The sequence below is a fragment of the Anser anser genome (assembly GCF_964211835.1).
Source record: "Anser anser genome assembly, chromosome: 1".
NCBI lineage: Eukaryota > Metazoa > Chordata > Aves > Anseriformes > Anatidae > Anser > Anser anser.
Genome location: NC_139720.1, coordinates 90,567,655 through 90,589,749, shown reverse-complemented (window position 1 = coordinate 90,589,749; position 22,095 = coordinate 90,567,655). Strand labels below are relative to the sequence as shown.

General features: G+C 41.2%; 1 protein-coding gene across 2 annotated transcripts; it reads left to right on the top strand.

The window, feature by feature from the left end:
• The first annotated feature begins 14,892 nt into the window (after nt 1-14,892).
• On the top strand, nt 14,893-18,159 carry LOC310900071 (uncharacterized protein). 2 transcript variants are annotated; one of them, XM_083837390.1, is made up of 5 exons: nt 14,893-15,000; nt 15,498-15,624; nt 16,652-16,693; nt 16,810-16,847; nt 16,946-18,159. In XM_083837390.1, exons 1-5 carry the CDS (start codon nt 14,909-14,911, stop codon nt 16,980-16,982), a joined length of 336 nt encoding a protein of 111 aa, XP_083693516.1. In that variant the 5' UTR covers nt 14,893-14,908; the 3' UTR covers nt 16,983-18,159. The 2 variants fall into 2 exon arrangements, 1 of the variants encoding a protein (XP_083693516.1); XR_014584802.1 differs by lacking the exons at nt 14,893-15,000; nt 15,498-15,624 and adding an exon at nt 15,748-15,830.
• The last annotated feature ends 3,936 nt before the right edge of the window (nt 18,160-22,095 follow it).

Sequence of the window (22,095 nt, the reverse complement as noted above, 5' to 3'; positions counted from 1 at the left end):
CTCCCCTGGCACAACTTTAGCCCATTCCCCCTCGTCCTGTCACCAGACACGTGGGAGAATAGACCAACCCCTACCTCGCTACAGCCTCCTTTAAGGTACCTACAGAGAGCGATAAGGTCGCCCCTGAGCCTCCTCTTCTGCAGGCTGAACAATCCCAGCTCCCTCAGCCGCTCCTCGTAAGACTTGTTCTCCAGACCCCTCACCAGCTTTGTTGCCCTTCTCTGGACTCTCTCGAGCACCTCCATGTCCTTCTTGTAGCGAGGGGCCCAAAACTGAACACAGTACTCAAGGTGCGGCCTCACCAGAGCCGAGTACAGGGGGACAATCACTTCCCTAGCCCTGCTGGCCACACTGCTTCTTATACAAGCCAGGATGCTGTTGGCCTTCTTGGCCACCTGAGCACACTGCTGGCTCATATTCAGCCGACTATCAACCAATACTCCCAGGTCCTTCTCTGCCAGGCAGCTTTCCAGCCACTCATCTCCCAGCCTGTAGCTCTGCTTGGGGTTGTTGCGCCCCAGGTGCAGGACCCGGCACTTGGCCTTGTTGAACTTCATACAGTTGACCTCAGCCCCTTGGTCCAGCCTATCCAGATCCTCCTGCAAAGCCTTCCTTCCCTCGAGCAGATCGACACACGCACCTAACTTGGTGTCATCTGCAAACTTACTGAGGGTGCACTCGATCCCCTCATCCAGATCATCGATAAAGATATTAAAGAGGACTAGCCCCAGTACTGAGCCCTGGGGGACGCCACTAGTGACCGGCCTCCAACTGGATTTGACTCCATTCACCACAACTCTTTGGGCCCAGCTATCCAGCCAGTTTTTAACCCAACGAAGCGTACGCCAGTCCAAACCAAGAGCAGCCAGTTTCTTGAGGAGAATGTTGTGGGAAATGGTGTCAAAAGCCTTACTGAAGTCAAGGTAGACCACATCCACAGCCTTTCCCTCATCCACTAAGCGTGTCACTTTGTCACAGAAGGAGATCAGGTTTGTCAAGCAGGATCTGCCTTTCATAAACCCATGCTGACTGGGCCTGATCGCCTGGTTGCCCTGTAAGTGCCGCGTGATGACACTCAAGATAATCTGCTCCATGAGCTTCCCTGGCACTGAGGTCAAACTAACAGGCCTACAGTTCCCTGGGTCTACCCTCCGGCCTTTCTTGTAGATGGGCATCACATTTGCTAGCTGCCAGTCGACTGGGACCTCCCCTGATAGCCAGGACTGCCGATAAATGATGGAAAGTGGCTTGGCCAGCTCCTCCGCCAGTTCTCTCAGTATCCTCGGGTGTATCCCATCCGGCCCCATCGACTTGCGTACATCCAAGTGCTGTAGCAGGTCACCAACCATTTCCTCGTGGATAGTGAGGGCCACATCCTGCTCCCCATCCCCTTCCACCAGCTCAGGGTACTGGGTATCCAGAGAACAACTGGTTTTGCCGCTAAAGACTGAGGCAAAGAAGGCATTGAGCACCTCAGCCTTTTCCTCATCTTTTGTAACTAAGTTTCCCCCCGCATCCAGTAAAGGATGGAGGTTCTCCTTAGTCCCCCTTTTTGCGTTGATGTATTTGTAAAAACATTTTTTATTATCTTTAACAGCAGTAGCCAGATTGAGCTCCAGAGCGCTGATGATTTCACAACTTCTGCCAGCTGCCTGTAGAACTCCTCATCCATCTCCTCATCCTGGTTTGGCGGTCTATAACAGACCCCCATCAGGATGCTTGCCTTGTTGGCCTTCCCACTGATCCTAACCCATAAGGACTCAACCTTATCATTCCCAGACTCAAGTTCCACAACATCAAAACACTCTCTAATATAAAGAGCCACACCACCACCCATTCTATTCTTCCTGTCCCTTCTGAAGAGCCTATAGCCAGATCTTGCAGCACTCCAGTCATGAGAGTGGTCCCACCACATTTCCGTGATGGCAACCAAGCCATAGCCTGCCTGCTGCATGATGGCTTCCAACTCCTCTTGTTTGCTACCCATGCTGTGCGCATTAGTGTAGAGGCACTTCAGCTGGGCCATTGCCTTCTCCCCCAGCCTTGCCCTTGTTCCCCCGGCGCACCTCTAACAAGCCTTATTTCAGCCCTGTCCCCCTTCTTACCTAGTTTAAAGCCCTCTCAACGAGCCCTGCCAGCTCCTGGGCTAGGATCCATTTTCCCCTTAGAGATAGGTGGGACCCATCTGCGGCCATCAGGCTGGGTGCCGAGTAAAGCGCCCCATGGTCAAAAAAAAACAAAATTTCTGTGTTGGCACCAGCCTCTGAGCCACGTGTTTATCAGGTGGGCCTTCCGTGTCCTCTCTGTACCCCTCCCTGCCACTGTAGGGATGGACAAAAACACCACCTGTACTCCCGCTCCATCCACTAACCTTCCCAGTCACCTGAAGTCCCGTTTGATAGCCTTCAGGCTTCTCTCTTCAATATTATCACTGCCAGCCTGGACTATCAAAAGAGGATAGTAATCAGAGGGGCGAACCAGGTTGTGAAGCTTTCTGGCAAAATCTCTGACCCTGGCCCCAGGCAGGCAGCAGACTTCCCTACAGGTAGGGTCAGGCTGACAAATAGGGCCCTCTGTTCCCCTGAGAAGGGAGTCACCTACAACGATCACCCTTCTGTCTTTCTTGGTGGAGGCAGTCTTGAGGCGTGGAGTCGACTTCCTTGCCCTAGGCATCCTCCTGGGCAGACTTTCTACCTCGTCCTCACCCACCAGTCTCTCAAGCTCCAGGGCCTCAAATCTGTTGTGTAAGGGCATCTGGGAAGGTGGGGCTGGGGGGGGTGGGGGGGGGTGGGGGGAGTGCCTGCGAGGTCGAGCAGGGACCTGTCTCCATTCCTCCTCAACTCCTAGGTCCCCTCCCTCTGCCTGACAGCGACAGGGCAGGGGGTCCACCCCCGTTTGGGGTGTCTCACCCCGGTACCTCTCCTTCAGGCCTTTCAGGGAGTTGCTCCACCAGTCTATCTCCCACTCACATTCCCTGATGGCCCTTAACCTCTCCATCTCCTCCTTGAGCTCTGCCACCAGGCGGACCAGGTCATCCACCTGCTCGCACCTCACACACACAGTATCTCTGCCTCCCTCAGATGGCAGCAACAGGCTCAGGCACTCCCTGCATCCAGAGACCGATCGCCTTGGCGAGTAACCGGGGCTTGAAACCGGGATTTGAAACCATCTCTTGTTTGTTTAATCTTTAAAGTCATGGTTGCAAAACAAATCCAATCCTAATATGAGCAGATGTTCTCAGAGGCCATGCTGTTTTGTATTTCAGTGCTACCTTTGCTCTCTTGGACAACCAGGTGACTCCGTCCCAGGTTACGCATGAATTCCTGAGGAAGAGGTGTGCACTGAACCTGGAGCTCCACAACAGGAGCAACGCCTCTTTGTGAATTGAGTGCAGGTAAGAGCGTTATTATTTCACATGCTCTGTGCGTGACTTCACCACATACACCCCTCTCTTTCTCATAAACTCACTGCATGCTGAGCAGCAAAAAGGAAAAGCTAAGTGGAAACCAATAGGGATCTGTCTGCAAGAGGCACTTGTACCACTTACACATGTAGGTGCAATAGTCTCATCAACTGTGGTACCTCTGCTTCACACCGCACCTCCTTGCATGAATAAGGTTTCCAGGATTAGTTCTAGGCCTTTTATTTAGCTTTTCATGGTATGCCTGTGTTTTTGACATGATTCAATTGTAATCACAGGAAGTAACATTGATGGATAGCAGAGGAGGAGAAAGCGAGATGCTCACTGAGCCCAGCTGATGCATATAGGTTCATTTACGTCTTGTCCATAAACATATGAAGTACTAGAAGAGACCCCTGGGAAGCCAGTGACACTAATGGAAAAGTTAAGTGTGAGACTGTACAGCTGGACTTAGATGCCTTTTATTCAGAGTTGTTATTAGTTTAGACAAAGCAATCTAGAGCTGTCAGGGCTGTAACCTCTGCACTCACCTCTGTAAATTTTCATGGATTCTATCACCTTAATAACAGGAATTAAAATCTGGGTGTTTGTCTTAGAGATGAGTCTCAATGTACTAGGTTAACTTGTGATTTGAATGGAAACAATTCACTGTTGGCTTCTAATAGGTTCAGTCTTCACTTTGTTAACATCTGATCTTCTTGAAGCGGTACAAGTTGAAATATAACCAGCCAAATATAACCAGTTGACTAATAGGCATTGGGCCCATTGTCTAACTGGACTGTGTACGGCCATCAGAGGAAACAATATTAATTCCAAATAATTGTACTGATTTTAGATATTGTAAAGAAAGGTCAGTGCTAGCAGTGGTGAATTTTTGTTCTCCTGTCCAGTTACAGTTGCGTACCAGCTGTACAATGTGATAGTTGCAACAGTTTTCCTTTAAAAGAGAGCAGCCTTCACCTCGATGAGAATTGCAGCCAGAAAAGGCCATTCTGATTCAGTGGTCCCAACTGTCACCTCCCTGACCTCACAAAATAGACTTTTCAGCTTTTGTATATCACCTCCTGCCTTCTCTGTACCCTCTGTGCTCTCATCACATCCTCCTCCACAGTGACATTTGATTCACTGAGCTGGATTCTGACAGAGAAATCTCATGTTAGCCTCTCTTCTTGTGAGACTGACAAAACCTTTGTGATAGATAAGCTTCCTTATTTGAAATTTGAAATAGTCTAGTATATACCTGCTTTATATGTGTGTGTGATTTTGCACCTACTCGATAGGGCAGAATGCGGCTTAAGAACCAGGGCATCTGTTTCACGATAATTTAAAACTCTGCTGTGGAGAAGCAAAAGTGATTTCATGTAACATTAAACAACATCTATGTCTCTTTATCTAAGGAAACATAACTCATTCTATGATTGTGTCCCTAATTAGTAACGCTTACAAGCCTTGACCTTTCAACAGAGAGCTTGGTTCAGCTTCATCTATACAGAATTGCCCCTCTCATGTAGCTGTGCATAATAATAAAAACAATTTAAAACACATTAAAACATTAAAAAAACACTTAAAAGCTTAGACCTAGACTTTTCCACATTTATTCATGTTGAGTAGTAATTTGCTCTGATAATAGTCCCAGTGAGACCGTAGTGAGATACTAGGCACTGCAAGTAAGGGAGGCAGAACATTGCTTAATAAATAAGCAGTTGTGTCCTGACGCTTTGTTCTTTTCTGGCTCAGTGGTGTTCATGTCTAGTGCATGATTTCTTCCTAGGACCTGCCTAGTTCCAACAGCCTTTTTCTGTCGCCTTACATGTTCAGATGCTATTTGGCTTATTTTCTCTGATTATTTCTTATAACCTGAAGAAAATATTAGATGTTAAAGACACATCTACAGTTTAATGGTTTAATGCAGTTTGATGTCACTGTCTACGAAAACTTAAAATTTGCTTATTTTCCAGCTGCCAGTGTAGGCATGCTCATTTTTGTAATAGATTTCTGGCATAGAAGGACTGAGTCCTTGCAAGTTGTGTGAAATCAACTAACCAATGCCATGATCCCCCATATATTTGGGGGAACTTCCAACTTGTGGAAGAATCGGTTGGACTTGTATAGTCCTTTACTCAGACCGTTTTGCTTCTCTTACCCTTATTACTGGCCCAAAAAGCAGTGAGACATAAGTTTGGTTTGTTTGTTTGTTTGTTTGTTTGTTTGTTTTTAATGTAAGACTAAGCCTTTCACATGAGTGGTTAAATTTCCAAGACCATATGTTGCAAGGCCCTAGTTCCCTCCTTCAGATGATGAAAGTCTCCTCTGCCAAAATAATTTTAAAACGTAACAAATTCTTACACAGTTAAGTGTATTAAATTACAGTTTCTATCTATTTCTGAAGGGAAAAAATGCAGTGAGAGTCCAAAATAGTGTTTAATCCCTGAGATGGTCCTGTGTTCAGAAGAAAAACAGCTTGGTATGTAGCTCCTGTTCCTCCACACAAGCCAGAGAGCTTGTCCAGGGATTTCTATGGGCCCACATCTCTGCTTACTCCAAACTGAATTGTTCCCTTTGTATCCACCAGGGATAAACCAAGTGATGGGAGCTTTACAGCTTATACTAAGAGAGCTGCTATTAGTAGTACCTTAAATCTACCTTGGGTACCTTCCTGTATTCCCTTACGTCCACTCAGCCTCATGCAGGAAATAATGATTTTCAGTTTTAGTCAGAGAAGAAACGAAGGTAAGCCCTTATACTGGCTGACGTACATTTGGTTACTTTCCTTAATAGGAAAAGGAATAATTTCCACCTGGAAGATTTTAGGCTTTAATGACAATTTCTGCATTTAAAGAAAGAGGTTAAACCGTTCTACCAGCAGAATTTGAAACATAATCTGTGTACACTTTCTCTTTTTTGGGGGAAACCAATAATGTTAGTTGCTCATTTTTATACAAGATAATATTGCAATATGTGTGCTGTTATGCAGTTTGCTACCATCTGCTATAAGACTCTTTGCAGTGGAGGTGCCAACCCTATCCCCAGGCAGAAGGTAATATTTCACCTCCCAACAACTTGTCATAACCTCTGTGCTAACCATGGTGCATGTTCACTATCTACCTAATCAAATTCTTGCTATATATCACACTTATGCTGTGTGATATGTACCCCAGGTCTTGGGTTTAGGGGAATATATTTTCTTAAGATTAGAAAACAAAGTAGGAGCTTGAGTGAAAGAGTTCAGCCTTGCCAAGGTTACACAATACCCACCAAGACTGATCCTCGAGTTAGTGAAGTTTGTGGTCTGCTTCTGACCTGGCCTGGGGTAGCAGTGAGTTTGGTAGGTGGTTATGAAAGGATTGTCTTGAGTTTGCTGTTGTCCGAGCTGTTATGTATTACTCTCTTCAATAACACTTTCAAAGCTGATTATTCAAGGTAAATATGGGATAGGCATCATTTGACTGAGTTGCATCGTTTTAATTCAAGAGTAACAACACCATATTCAAGGGAGTTTTATTTCTGCAAAAAGCATGCAAACACACTGTGATCCACATAAGAAAGAGTGAATGTAAACAAAGCCGTTTTCTCTCTGCATGCTTTCCAAAAACCCGAGTTAATAGAGAAATCAGGTATGCAACACCAGAAGTGAGCATCCAACCAAACAAGCCCTTACACAGGAGTGTCTTCTTGTGCAAGTATATAGTATATACCACAAATTATCATTTCATAAGATTTTTTTCCCAACAGTCCTTTTCTATAATATTTACAAAGGTGAATGTTATTCTCTTTGGTCTAATAAATATGGATATTTCTCTTCAGCTTCCCCCTTTTTATTCCTAAAGAAATAATGCATTCCTTCAGTAATTTATTTTATTTCAGCTGCTTAATAACTGAAATCATGTTAAACCTCCACATTTATTTTTTTGAAACTTTAACAGAAGAGATTAATATAACTACACACCACCCAAACTTCTGGAGTTATTGTGAAAGCAATGTTAAACAAGAAATCATTGGCAATACAGTACATCAGAAATAGTAGTTTTTGGGGTAGGCAGGTGTGTGGAGCAGCGATTGGGTAGAGAAGATAGGAAAGTACTTTTACAGAGCTGCCATTTCAGCAAAATCAGCTGAATTCCCTTCTATATTGTATACTACCACAGGCCCTACTATTGAACACACTCATTTTTCTGCATTCATATATTAAAGTTTTATTTTTTTGCTTTTACATGTACACCTTATGCTTTTCTAAGTGTGTTTTCCATTAGCTACCATGAATAACACTTACATTACATTTTAAATGTCTGAGATCATACCAAACTCATTTCTGTTAAAAGCCACCAATTCAGTTCCTTCTCCCTGCTACTTGACCCAGGCTCCTTCTGAACCAGTCAGCTGTAAGGGAAACAGATAATGGCAGTAATCTGGGTGTCGTAGTTCTCCTTATGTATGACCATTGTAATACAGATATAGCAGACCAACAATGACTCATCAGTAACACCAAGCCTGCAATTTTGCTGTGTTTGCAATTTCAGAGAAGAAAAGCAGATCACAATTACATGTATTAAACTTTCAGACGATGCTGAAATTATGATGTACATCATTTATATTATCAGTCAACCTATAGGGAGAGAACATCAGGCCTTTATGTGGCCCAGGTGCACATTTCTTATAATTTAATCAGCACAAAGCACCCTCATTTCACCAGAGAACTCTAATTCACGTTGTGAAAACCGCACCGTGCCCTCTGTCCTCCCCCCACCACAGTCTGTAAATTACGACTAACAGTTCATAACTGTTACCTTCATTTAATTTAACGCCCTTTGCAGTGAGTTCAGCCAGCTTCACTACAAGCCAGTAATGCTATACAGAACGCTATGAATTATCTTCGTGGAGTTAATGGATAGCAAAAAGAAACTGCTTAAAAATATATATATTAAAAAACAAACAAACAAAAAACCCACCACCAACAAAAAACAATAAAACACAACCAATAATTGGGTTTAGACAAATGCATGTGGTAAATGCATTCACACATGATTCTCTGAGAACTTTGTCCCTCAGCTCAAAGAAGATGCATTGGTGGTGGCTAGCTACCTCTCTGCCTTCCTCTTTGCTTCATATCTTCCTTTCCTTCTCCCATATCTTCTTTCCCTGCTCTGTCACAGGCCAGGGATTAGGGTGATGGGAGAAACTGAACTCGCCTTTTGGCTAGATCCCACCAGCATCATCAAATTTGGAAACCTGGGAGGAGAGGGTAGGGGTGGAGGGGATAATTTGGGTTGACAACAAGGAGAGTGGGAAGCATTTGCTAGGCATAAAAATGAGAGGCAGTGCTGGGAGGAGGTTTGGGATATTTTTTCTTTGTTCGTTCTTCTTGAAATTAGGCTATCAACAGCTTGTTATCAATGTGGACATGTGCTAATTCCTCTTGTCAATAGGTGATCCCTCAGAGGGGTGCTAGGATGGGGCAGAGGACTGCAAGGGGCCATCCATCTGAGCTTCGGCTCTGTCTTCCCCCAAATGTCCTGTGGGCTGCATCACCCCAGAAAGGTCCTGGTGACTATGTACTCTTAGAGCTGGAAGTCGCCTTCTTTGTATTACTTAAAAAACATAATGAGTAAAATTGGGGCTGCTATTTTGAAACCTGTCCGAGGAGGATTTAGTCAGTTTTCATTAAAAAATGTTGGGAAAACAGGTGCCAAAATCCTGGCTTTTATACTATAAATCTACCTTCACTAAACAAAAGCAAGAGAGAGAGAAGAAAGACAAATGCCTCTTTAGTTGACTGAAACTAGCTGATTACATGTCAGGTTCAAGGAATTTATTATTTTCTGTATGTCTTCTCAGTTTTGCCTACTCCAAAGAAGGGTGGGGATGGAGAGAAAAAAATCACCCAGAAAGTGTTATGGTTGCCTTTTTTTTTAAATTACATTCTTCTTTCTATTTAATTCAATTTCATTAAAAAAATTATTAAAAAAAAAAAACACTAGTGAACCAATAATAATAAGAATAATAATCAATTTCTTGTGCTGTTCTATTGAAAGCTGTTTCTGGGCATAGGAACTGTCAGACTTCATGCAGCTTAGTATAAGCTAAGGGAAAATAGATGTGTATGAGAAATAGCGGTGTTTCATGACCAAAGGAATAGTTTAATATTCTAAGGGTGGGGAAAGTAAAGTCAATCAAACCTTAATCTCTGTTTAAAAAAATAAAAGTCTCTAGCCACTTTACTTGTATCCGTAATTCACAAGAAATGACCACAACTGATGAGTATAAAAATAACAGAACTGAAGAAAACCATTAGCAATGGCTCCTCCAATTACTGTCTGTTTTTATGCCTCTCTTTAAGGAGGTGCTGATGAAGACAAAATTTCTGTGTTTGTTAGAGAGTATCAACATGCCTTATTTCTGATGTAAGAGCTGAACTTTGTCTTTTGGTACTGTAGGTAAATAAAGTAGGTTTTAAGGAAAACAGTTTATTCTAAACCTTAATGATTCCTGATATCTCTGATCATTTAAACACTTATAAATTGAAAAGACATAGAGCTTATTTGGAAGTCCTAGGATAACATTTATATTGGTTAGTATAAGGAGGCATTCCTGCAGACAGCATGAGACCATCAGGTAGGCACTATAAATCCAAACTAAATGCCACTGTTTATCAGTATTAATAAAAGGTCACACGTGATGATAGGGAAGTGTCTGACAGTTACATGTGATGATAGTTACAAGTGTCTATAGCTACATTTGTTCTAGTGATCATTACATGCCCATGATGTCTTGAAGTACTTAAATATTTTTCAGTTTCAGTCCCACTACTTATGCAATTTTCAGTTTGTTTTATAGATTTGTTAGTGTTACCACTGCTAAAGATTAGCAGGGCTCCCAGTTCATCTTGGGGATACTTGTTCTTTGAGTTTCACAGTTAATGCTAGAATAAACTAGTCCAGATCGTCTTTCCAAAGAGGACCCAAAGTTTGTTTAAAAAATAACATTGTTATGCAGCCTTGCTTTGCCTGTAACACACCTTGCTTCTATATAAGGCTCCTGACTGATTTGTATATGCTGCAGATGGAAAAGAAATCACCAGATAAGGAGTCTCCTGTCGCCTGTGTTAGCACATCTTCAGCTAAAGGTAATCCTGATGTCTTTTCTTTAATTTGATGAAATTCTTGGTGGTGTAGAGGTTATCCATATTTCAACTTAATATAGAATGACTTAATTGTGTGTTTTTCCTTCATATGTTTGTTTTTTATCTATTTTAAATCTCTCTGTAGTGGGAAGTCTATTGCTGTAATAGCAGTGATAGCCAGTATTTTACAACTTAAACTGCCAAGGACTGTCCAATATAGTTTGTTACATTGAATGTTGAGGTGGGAGGTATGGAGCAACAATTTGGGGTTACATATTCACAAATTTAGATCAGAACATAGAGTAAATTACTGGGAACCCCATCACGATGGGAGTTTCTGACAAAAGTTTTTTTTACAGATCTGTAAATAAGGCTGAATGCCTCTTAGTGTGATGACGATGCACAGCTCTGCAAATTAGACTAGGTATGTCACAGCAGCTGAAGACTATATGTTGTTACTGAAGTGACGTACAGAAAATATTAATGTGTACAGGTTATAGATTTTGCTCAGCATTTATAGAAAATGAATTGTATTGTCTGATATTTTTTATGAGTGGTAAATGCTTAAAATTTCAAAAGGGTTCAAGTGCAAGTGAGCTGCCAGTGCCATGGTAAGATGGAAGCTTACTACGAGTTGTTTTCCTGTACTTTCTTTACTGAAACACTTCCACTTACTTATTTTAGAAGGACCACATATTCCCCCAGACAATTTCTTGGCTTTCCTGTTCTTGTCAATGCCAGATACTAGTGCCAGTGATTTTTCTCCTGCCTATTGTGGTTACAGTATTTCTTCTACAGAAATTGTCTGGAGGCCACGGACTAATTTTACTAAAGTCAGTAGACGGGAATTACATGGCATTGACTCTTGGGCTCTCTCCGTCTGTTTCAGATTATAACTATTGACCTAGAGGTGAAAGGCTCTATATGCCATTACCATTTCCCTGAGTCATACAGTTCCTTATAACAGTGCTTTAAAAATATGATGCAGGATGCTAGTATTCAATAGCGTCTGTACTAATAGCACTTGCTCAAATTTGTTGGCAAAGATACCTTCCAGGTTTTGTTTTTTGAACAACATATAAATGTCTGTGCATAGCTGCACTCGTGAACTTCTGGTGCAATTGTGAAGTCCAGATGCATCTAAACTTTTCACTGAAGACAAATACCTTAAACAAGAGTCAGAGACAAGATCTGGGTTTGGTTTAAAATTCTGGCATGCTATTATTCACAGTAATATTCACTGGATATAGTAAAAGCCTTGAATTCAGGAAATCCCCTGGTATCATATTTTCCTATTTTGAACACCACTGTAGCCCTTTTCAGTTATGATCGGGCCTTAGCACACTTTGTCATTACTACTAGCTAAAAGCTACACATTTTTGCATTTCAATTACCATAGTTTAAAGTGCTTGTGTGACTAGAGAAGAACTGAGATAAAAGGAGGGCAACAATTCTGTCTGTTGAATGCAGGTGGAAATCAGTACCATAACCAGACATTATGTATGGTGGTTTGGTAGTGTTCCCACCCCCCCCCCCCCCCCCCCAGTGCACCTTTACTTTAAGCAACAGGTATTGGCTCCTGTCCCTTACGTATTATCTTCTGCCCAGTTTTTGGTTACCTCATACAGCACAAAATAATTTGCTCAACATCTCAAAAATTATTACTAATTTCCTGTAGTCTTACATAAGCAGTCCATTGAAGCCAGTCAAAACACCAGACTATGGTATGAAAGAACTTGTTTTCTTGCTTCAATATAATTTGATCCCTATGGTGTGACTTATTTTTTCCTCACTTATTCTAGAATTCCTCCACTTAAATCAAAAGTGCCTCATCCTCAGAAATTTAGTGTCAAGTCTATTTGAAACATATATCCAAAATTTACTTGCATAAATCTCAGATAACGTTCTGTAGAATTATTCTCATATGAGAATACACAAAGTAAAATTTAGTAAGTACTGTAATTTAAAGTAGACAACTTCTGATTCATGTTGAACTTCTTTTATAAGAATTATATTATGAAAAGCAAACTGACTCCTGACACACTTCAGCTGTTGAACTGTTTTCCTGTACTTCAAAGCAATGTGTGTTTTGTTTTAGATATAAAACTTGTAAGTTAGCACCATTTCTCAGGCCTCTACGAACAAGTAATTTCCCATACTATCATGTGGCTGGACTGTTATTTTTTGTGGTTTTTCTTATGTGTGTGGTGATAAAACTGTTGCTGATTGGCAATGCCACAAAGAAATAGCTTTTTGACATTATCCTTGATATTATCCTTAATATTTGCCTTACAATGAATTATACACTTTTAAAAGTAATTTGAAGCACTGGAAAAAATATGTGAAGATGCATAAAACCTGTAAGCAACCTCCTGTTGAGCTATGCATTTAGCGTATCTATGTTCAATAGTAAGAAACAAAACACTGATAAGAAAGGAAAAATAAATCTCACACAGTTCGTTAAAAAGGACACTATAAGAATGCAAATACAAACAGGAAAATGTGGTCTATTTTTCCCAGCACTTTGAATATATGAACTTACAAGATGTGTCTGAGTGTATTTTCATCCTTCTCTGATGGCTACGCATGTGGGAATGAAATGGCAATTCACATTTTTGTATCTTTTTATGTATTACTACAAAGATGTGGATCAGATGCACAGATTTTGACTGAAGTGGATTAAGTTTTAGTGGGTATGTCAGTGATAAAATTGCTGAAGTGAGAAAAAGTCAAGATCTGGAGAAGGGATGAGTTGCAGATGCTGTAACAAAGGTGGCAGCAAAAAGATTAAGTAATGTGCAAGCAGTGAAATAGGAAAACACAGGTTATATAAAAAGTAAGAGTTAAAAAGAAACCTAAAGAAAGGGACAACATGGTACAGTGAATCAGCCGATTCACAGCAGCATTACTGGTAATATCTGAGACAAAATCCTGGATATAGGAAAAGAAGTGTGTCTACTATTTTGAAATATAGCCAAAAAAAAAAAAAAAAGAGAATGGGGGGGAGTATTTTTAGGCAGCTTAGCTTTTCTTTGAAAATCAGCACCAAGGAATATTTATACTTTTAATTGCACCCCATTATAGGAAAGAGAATACTTATGTTTAAGTATGTTTTATCCTCCTGTCCTTGTAGGCATTTTGAAGCTTGTGAGTAGAAAGAAGACAAAATATTTATAAAAAATAATTCAGAAACTCAGTTAAGAATGCATGAGGGTACCAAGTGAGATGTCTGTTGCCAAATGAGAAATGACAAAGATATAAGTAATCTGAATCCTCCGTAGGTTTTGTTGTCATTAGCCATGTTAACTGGAAAGCAGAGCAGTCTGGAAAGAAGTGGGCAGATTAAATATAGCTAAGTCTGCCACATTTCCATCTGCTTTTATGTATCTAAAACACAAAAGAGCCACCTGCTAATCAGAAGTGACACATCTCATTTATGAATGCAATTAATCTTTTTTAGTTAATCATCTTAATTAGTTTTGAAATCTTTAAATATACAGGAAAACAGAAAAAGATCAAAAGATAACAGTGCTACAAATGAAAGTAAAAATATGATGAGTAATCAAATGAGTTCAGGGCAAAATTATGAAAACTGCAGCATAAACAAAATTATGGTAAAAATAATAATTAAAAACCAGCCAACTAATTCTCCCCTCGTCTAAACAAAAGATAAAAATGGAAGAGGGAGAAAAACAGTAAAAATGGTTTCTTCTGCACCTCAGTATCTTTCTTGCCCCTAAAAATACCACTGTATAAATACAGGCTGAGAAAAGACAATCAAAACAAACTCAGTTTCACCATATTTAAGTGTGCTGCTTAATTGCACAGACCTTCACATATGCTTCAGCTGGTTCTTTTTAGTCTACTTGTTTGGCTTCTTCATTTATTTTCATATTAAAGAAATACATAGCTATGTATTCATATAAAAAATTAGATACCATATAGAGAACTGAGCACTGCCATCGGAGACAATGATAAGTGTGTTTCTAGGTCTTCTCAAGTCTTTTGTTCATTTTTCTGTTTGTTTTTGTTGATTCAGCTTTAAATGAATCAACCCATGGGATCTGTACAAAATAAAAATCTTGTGGTTCTGTGAAAATTTTCACTGATGAGCAGAGCCCCTAGATGCTTTTCAGGCTGCATTTAGAAGTGTAGCTTTGTGGTAGGTACAGGATGGGATTTATTTGTCAGCACTGATTTCAGACTGCTTCTCCCGTCACCCAACACCCAGCTTTCATCTGGCACAGGAGATTCACCTGAGCTGCCCATCATTCAGAGACAGATGAGCCACAAACTGCCCACCTCAAAAGCTAGTGGAGTTGGCAGGTCTGTTTTGTCCCTGACCTCCCTCGACAGCAGGAAACCAATGGATGAGCCTCATTAGCATCCTCACTGCTGCCATTCCAGAGAGTGACCAGCCCCATGAAGACAACCTTGGAAGAGTAGTGTGCAGTTCACTGCTGTAGGCTTTTTGACTGCATCAATACAAAGTGCTGTATGCATTTTTTAAGGAAATACTGCGTCAAGCAGCAGAGCAACGCTGTCATTTTGCAAGTTGTTTTGCTACAAATATGTTCTTATAATGGAGTTCAGGATGTGTCTGCTCATGTATAGGTCCCATTTTACAATACTTGTGTGCAATCTAGTTTTCTTATGAAAAAGGGCAAACAGGTAGTCTGCAAGACATTGCTGGAGTGTCAGGGAATGATAGAAAGATTGGCTTTTGTTCTTTTAACAGGAAACAGACTTTTGGGATAAAGATGAGGAAGAGTGAGTTTTAATTAAAATCCTCTCAGCTTATCTTCTCACTCAAGGGAACATGATTTTTCAACCATTAAAAGCAACTGGAGCATTGCAGTCCTTTTTCTGGAAGGAAAAATAGGTCCTAATAGAGTTAGGTTTACACTGTGCAATTCAGAAATATGCAAATGTGCTTCACTTGCTTTGCCTCTGTTACAGTATTGTGCTCAGGATGCAGTCTTTCCCCTCCGACATTTTCAACAGGGGGCTGCACAGGATGGCTAGCCCTTGGGGTGCACACACAGCCAATTTTGCCAAAATACCCTGGATAACGGAGGACATGAGTGTAAGTTGTGTGTGTGTGTGTAACAACCAACACCTGTCATGCTAGAGAAGATGACCGTCAGCTGGATGAAACAGGAACCATGGAAATATAAGGAAACTCTGGAGAAAGGAATTAACTGGAAGAGGAAGGGGGCTGAGCACCAGGGGGTGGGGGTCAGAGGGCCATTGGCAGGCCTCGTGGCTGGGACACAAGTGTAGCTTCTTGGGGTAGGCATAGAAGGGTGTGGGATGCTTGTGGGTGCATGCTAATATTTTATGAGTGCCTAGCCTTGTGATTCACCTGATGCATCAAGGATGTTCATCCTGAATGTATAGTTAACAGCCTGGTGGTTATTTACAGGTTGTTAATAAACTGATGAACTGGTTTGATTTGAACAAAATTAGTTTTTCCCCTGTGATGCTAGTGAACAGCATGATCAGATAGTTGTGAGTGAATGGGAAATGAAAAGTCTGAACTGTAGAGAAAATTTTTCTCTTCTACAGTCTTTGACTGTGATGGAGCTCAGAGACGATATAGCTCCTCCATGTGTTTTTGCCTTAAATAGTACGTGGCTTGTACTGATGTTGCTCTTTATTTGCTTTGCACTTTTAAGAAGATGAATATTTTAGGGTCTCTATCAGAAAACAAATTGATATTTTTCTCCCTCTGTATTATATTTATTATATAATATGTGAAAGGAGGGGAGGGAAGAGAAGAGAGGTAAATAAACACATAACTCTAACCTTTACTTCAATTACTAAAGGAAAAGAAAAAGAAAATGAGCAGGTGTTTGAAAAACCCTGTCATATAAGATTTCCACTTTGTTTGGAAAGCAAGAATATTGAAGTAAACCAGCAATTGTGGATTCCCTCAAGAAACAGTAACACTGACCTTCCTCTAATCCTTTTGACCTACTATCTTAAGGCTGCTTATAAACAGAAATAGAAACCACATGCTGTCAGCTAGAGCATCCTTAATTTCTCACCCTGAGTAAAATAAAGCTCTATATTTCGTGAAAATAGTTCATAATTTTTCTCATTTCTTGTAGCTAAAAAGGAGCACAATGGGAAGTGACACTGAAAAATCACAGGTGGGTAAAAGTTGTGGCAACACCTTTTAGACTTGAAAAATGTCCATTCAAAGGAAAAACCATTTTACTTTTATGTTTTGTTTTGTGCTTGTGTGTACACGCACCCCTACAAACAGCTTCTCACCTATTTGCAAGTGGACAATTTCCCCAGCAGGTAATTCCTGAAGGAGTCTGACACAAATTACTGAACAACAGTTGATCTCATTCGTGGTGACACTTGATACAGCCAATGTTTTTCTTCTTGCTCCCCAGTGTGCCAGAGAGGCTGTTGGTGACAAACATGGGGTGAAGCATGCCTGCGTTTGGGGATGGAGAAACAGAGCAGTTTTAGTGTGCATGAGGGGACCCGGTTCTTTACTTGGTCATCCCAACATATCCTGTGATGCTTCACTGTTCCAGTGCACGGAAACTGGATTCCTTTAGAGGGAAAATAAGCTGCTCCAGGTGTCTGCAGGAGAGGAGAGCGTGTGTGTCCAAACCAACAGCTCTTTTTCAGCCAGCTCTGAGCCATGTGCACAGTTGTTCAGTCAGGGTACCAAACTGTAGGCCAAAACAAAACCCTCCAAGCTGCCTCTAGTGTAGCTATGAGGATCCACTTGTTTCAACAAAATAATAATTTCCTTTTATGCTAATTTACATGTTAATGGAGATAGAACCCAAAGTAAATTACGGTTTGTGGAACTCAGTATCCTCATAAACAACTTTTTGTTATGTAGGTAAAAATTAATGTAAAAAATGGGATTGATCAAACAGCAAAACAATTTTTTAAGGAAGTCTTCATTGCTTTGGATGTCTTGAATGGTATTATCCATGTTAAAAAATAAAATAAATCAGAATTCAAGTTGCATGTACTCATAAATATTCCATTAGAAGGGCTAATATGCCCTAAACCTCTAGAAGGTAACCTGATTCCAGCTAACAAAACATAACAGAAGTTGTGACTATTAATTTTTAAAAGCTATTTTGTGTATTTCACCAGTTACTTAATGTTTTAGTCCTTTAGCTAGACACAATTACCACTGTGTCTTGGGTCATTAACATGACATTTATGCTAAGGAAGCACTGACTACGTAAAAGAATGGGTTGCACAAACATCTCTCAGGACTGGGTTGGGTGTTAATGATCCTGCACCAGGGTTGGGGGATGCACTAAATCACTGTTATTGATCCTTTGGGGCTCTATTTTTTCATATGATTCTATATCTTCTTGTTAGTGATTCCTGATAAGATATTGTCTGGTATGCTGTGTATTGAGTAGTTGGATGACGGATTGCCATCCCAGATACCAAGCAATTTGTCCCAATGACAAGTCAGGACCAATTGCTCTAGGGGTCAAAACAACTGATTGTGCAGCCTTAGTTCAGAACAAAACAGAGTTAACAAGAAGCCTTCTGTTTCCCTGAAGTTCCTCATTTGCCCCAGAGTTCCTCATTTGTAGTAAATATGAGCCTGGATAATTAATTTCTTACCATGACAATATTTGAGTGTTTAAAAACAGTAAAGAAAATTAGATTTGGCTGATATATATATATATATTTCTAAGTTATTTGGAGTCTTGTGGGCATTAAAAGGATCAGTCATTTCTTTTTCAGGGACATGGTGTGACAGAAAATGGCAGCTGATCAAAAATTCCATTGCTGGTAGAAATGATTTCGGTTTTGAGGATGAGTTGTATGTAGAAATGCATCTCAGCTTTGGTTTCTCCTGAAAGAAAAGTAAAAACAGTCAACTGTATTTAGAGATGCTTCAGCCACAGATGCGCAGTGTTTCAGATGCTCAAGCCGCACAGAAAAGATTCAGGTGCAGGCTCGTGTCTGTGTGTGCTGGTTGTACTGGAGACTCAGGACTGGATCTTCCATACCTCAAGGTGAGGATCCACTGCCCAGTGCTTCCACCTGCTCACAGATTGGCCTTTCCCACTTCATATAACTATTCACTAGATCAGAGGCTGACTGTGTAACCCGTTCACCTTGTGTTAATGGGCTAGATTAAAAGCCTTGCTCTGCGTGCACATTTGTTTGTACGACATGGAAGGCTGTCACTAAGAAATACTAAGACAACTACTAATACTAAGAAATGGCCTAAGAAAAATCTTCTGGGAGATCCTGGTTTGTGTATTCTGTCGAAAGACCTTGTATATAGACAATTTCCTTATTAAATCACAAACTGTAGTGAATTTTTGAACCAAAAAATGTAATTGCATCACCTGTATTTGTTTTCTTCTTCAGGATGTGCTTTAAATTTGTGAAATGCCATCAGTTTGGGGAACAAATCTCTACCAAGGTCATTTTATTTGCTGCATAACTTGAATTTGTTCGCTTACATCAAGAGGACCCTGCAGTGCACAGTGGTACCTTGAGATGACAATTATTCTGATTTGGAATTTTGTGTACAATAATTAAACAGTCAGGCACCAGCAGACATGTGTTGCCCTGAGATAACATGCTCCTTGGAAGTATCATGAGGCAGAAGGTGAAATTAGTGCCTCCAATGACCTGGGAAATGCATTATCTCACCACTGCACAGGCTTGAGGGTGTATTGTTACTGTATACGAACTATTAGTGTTATTAGTTGCATCGTGATTGATTGCACCATGTAAAACATATGTTTAAAACATGTTTGCCCTTGTGCATCATGTGGTAATGATGTCTGACTCTGAAGGACCGATATATCAGGTGTGAGTTGATAGGTGCATGCATTTTTTTTTTCCACTGGGATCTCCAAGGCTGGCAAAAGTTATCTTGAAAGGGACCTTTGCATCAGAGTCCCACAGCTTCAGCAAAACCAACATCCGTGATGCGTGATAGGGAGTCCCCATGTGATCAGCTGAAGTGGAGCATCCACCACCATTATGTTATAATTATGCTACACATATATTATGCATATATTCATGTATCTGTGTGTTTGCACGCACATACTGATTTTCAGAGTGTTTGCTTTTAACCCATGATTAAATTTGTCTCCCTCCTGTGCTGTCCCTTGCTTCATTTTCTAGGTGAGTGATGGAAGCTCTTTCCGGCCCCATGCAGCCTGGCGGTACCTGGGACGCAGGTCGGTCAGCTGCTTGATGCAGCCGTAGCAGACAAAGGCCTTTGTGCTGCTTGCTCCTTCTCGCAGCTCCGCAGCGAGAGGCAGCATCAGAGAGAGGAGAAGGTCTATCTTTAATCTGAGCTACTTGGGAAATCAAAGGAGGCGGATTAAAACAAGAGCAGTGACTGATTCCTGTAGGAGATCGCTTTCCTGTTCTTTTTGATATAATGAACAGGATAATCAAAGCAAGGTTAGAAACCTCCTGTACCTTTTCTCCAAGGATTTTTGTGATGTCAGTTCACAAGGTAGTACAGTAATTGAACACAAACCTGATAATGATTTTTAAGTTTGTTTTTTTTTTTTTTCCTCAGAATAATTTACACTTAGCTGTTCTAGCAAGGTACCTGTCTTATGAGTCATCAGGCTTGTAGTGAAACATGTTAAACTATGCTATACCTGCAGCTGCTGCTTTCTGTGTGTCTTAGTGCCTTGTGGTCTTACTAAAGCTAGTCACAGTGCCTACATAAGGACTTGATTTCAAAGATAGGGTGGGATGTTGCTTTTTAAGTTTAAATCCAATAATGAAGAAAAAATAGGTTTCATGCTAAGAGAGGAGAGCATTTGACGGAAGGCAGCTGCTGTGGAAAGAGACACCAGGTTTGCTTGGGCTGTAAGATAGCAGCCTACTGACTCACAGTAATTGCTCTTTCCTTTCACAGATGACCTGCTGGTTCCTCGGCAAGGACTGCCAGAAGGGCATCAATGAGCGGCTACCCCTGTCCTGGCCACATGCTGTGGCCAAATGTGCTTGTAGTTGGTAAAGGTGAGGTGGGTTGTCCCTGGGCTTCCCTGGCTGCTCCAAGTCAGGGCCGCCCTTTGTATACCTGCCTCTGTGTGCAACTAGGCGTGGCCCACAAGCCACTTCCTGGTGCATTTGCTGCTGTAATATCCCCAGGGAATTCCACAGAAATGTTTCCTGGGATGGCATTAATGCAGTGACCTTGGGTCCCCCTGCCAGCTTTCATCGGAGATGGTACCACGTGAAAGCCCAAGTAGTGCTTTACTGTGAAGAGGACCATTATGTCCTTTACTGGCAATACCTGCCATATAAGTAAAATGTGCTACTCTAATGTGCTTTAGACAAGTTGGTGATTTTTTTTTTTTTTCTTCCTTACAATGAGGTTAAGGTGGCAGTGCAGGATCTTAGCTAATTCTGTGCTGGCTTTCTTTGCACTTCAGTTGAATCCACATGGGATGGTGATATTCAGCTCTGCATTACTGCTATTTCTCACTTTAATGACCCTGGTAAATTTTTAATGATTGCCATCACTGTCAGAAGGGCACAAAGGGCCCTCGTCTGTCTTGATGCAACCTCAGAAAATACGCTCACAGATGTCAATTAAAATAATGGCATTGGTGGTAGGTCACATATTTTTATGAGTACCTACCTCTTCTTGCAAAAAGCAACATGAAAAAGAAAGAAAAAGTAAATGTAGATGTCTTAGGTTTTGTTTTGATTAAGCAGGGCAGCACATTCCAGACAAAATGAATTGGGACAGGCGCTTCACAGAAATGGGCTTGATCATTTCAGTAAGCCAGAGTACCTAAGATATAAGCTGTTATTTTAAATTAGGTATTCTGAAGTGTGAAATTTTCTTCCTGTAATACTTGCTTGAAAGTCTCTGTTGGAGAAATTCATTTAACATTAGAATCAAGATTTTTCCACCACTTAAACATTGTTTCATCATGAGTGATTTCTCTACCACGGCATAGCCTTTAAGACATAATTCTCTCAAATTATGGGGTACGTTAGCAGCCCTGTGAGCCAGGATCTGGATGTACAGATCTCCTGTTTTCATTAATAGCAGCAGTTGCATGCCTAATTCACTGAGCAGCACGGAGAAAATGTAGCCCCGTGGGTCAACGTCAATGGATTCAATGAGGTCTTCACCCTCTAAAAATGTCATTAGTGGGAGTAATAGCTGTCTGTGGGCCCCAGAGCTCACTCCAGCGGTGGCAAGCTGGCTCTCTGGAGAGCAGAAGTCTGACCCAGAGGTGCTCAAGCTCATCTGGGGAAGTCCCATCTATCATTCATTGTTGGCCAGCCATTTGGTGTCTTAAGAAGTCTGAAAAACCTTTTGGAGAGCTAAGCCTAAAACGAGACTCACTTAGGTGAACTGGGAGCTCTATTTGACAGGGTGGAAGTGAAGTTTACCACCCTCCTCCCTCATCTTGCTTGTTCTGTATCACCAGCTAACCTGAATATATGGGTAGACTCTGACCCAACACCATGTACCTATCTCAAAACTAAATTTTCATGCTAAGCCAACCTAGGTCCTGAGAATGTTTGGTTGAGAAGAGGGGGTGCAGGG

What these genes read in the sequence shown, in the direction of transcription:
- LOC310900071 (XM_083837390.1), top strand. Translation starts at nt 14,909, where the DNA reads ATGAGCCTCATTAGCATCCTCACTGCTGCCATTCCAGAGAGTGACCAG. An exon ending in GTGACACTGAAAAATCACAG is followed by an intron (nt 16,694 to 16,809) that starts GTGGGTAAAAGT and finishes CCCTACAAACAG; the next exon opens with CTTCTCACCTATTTGCAAGT. An exon ending in GTGGACAATTTCCCCAGCAG is followed by an intron (nt 16,848 to 16,945) that starts GTAATTCCTGAA and finishes CTTGCTCCCCAG; the next exon opens with TGTGCCAGAGAGGCTGTTGG.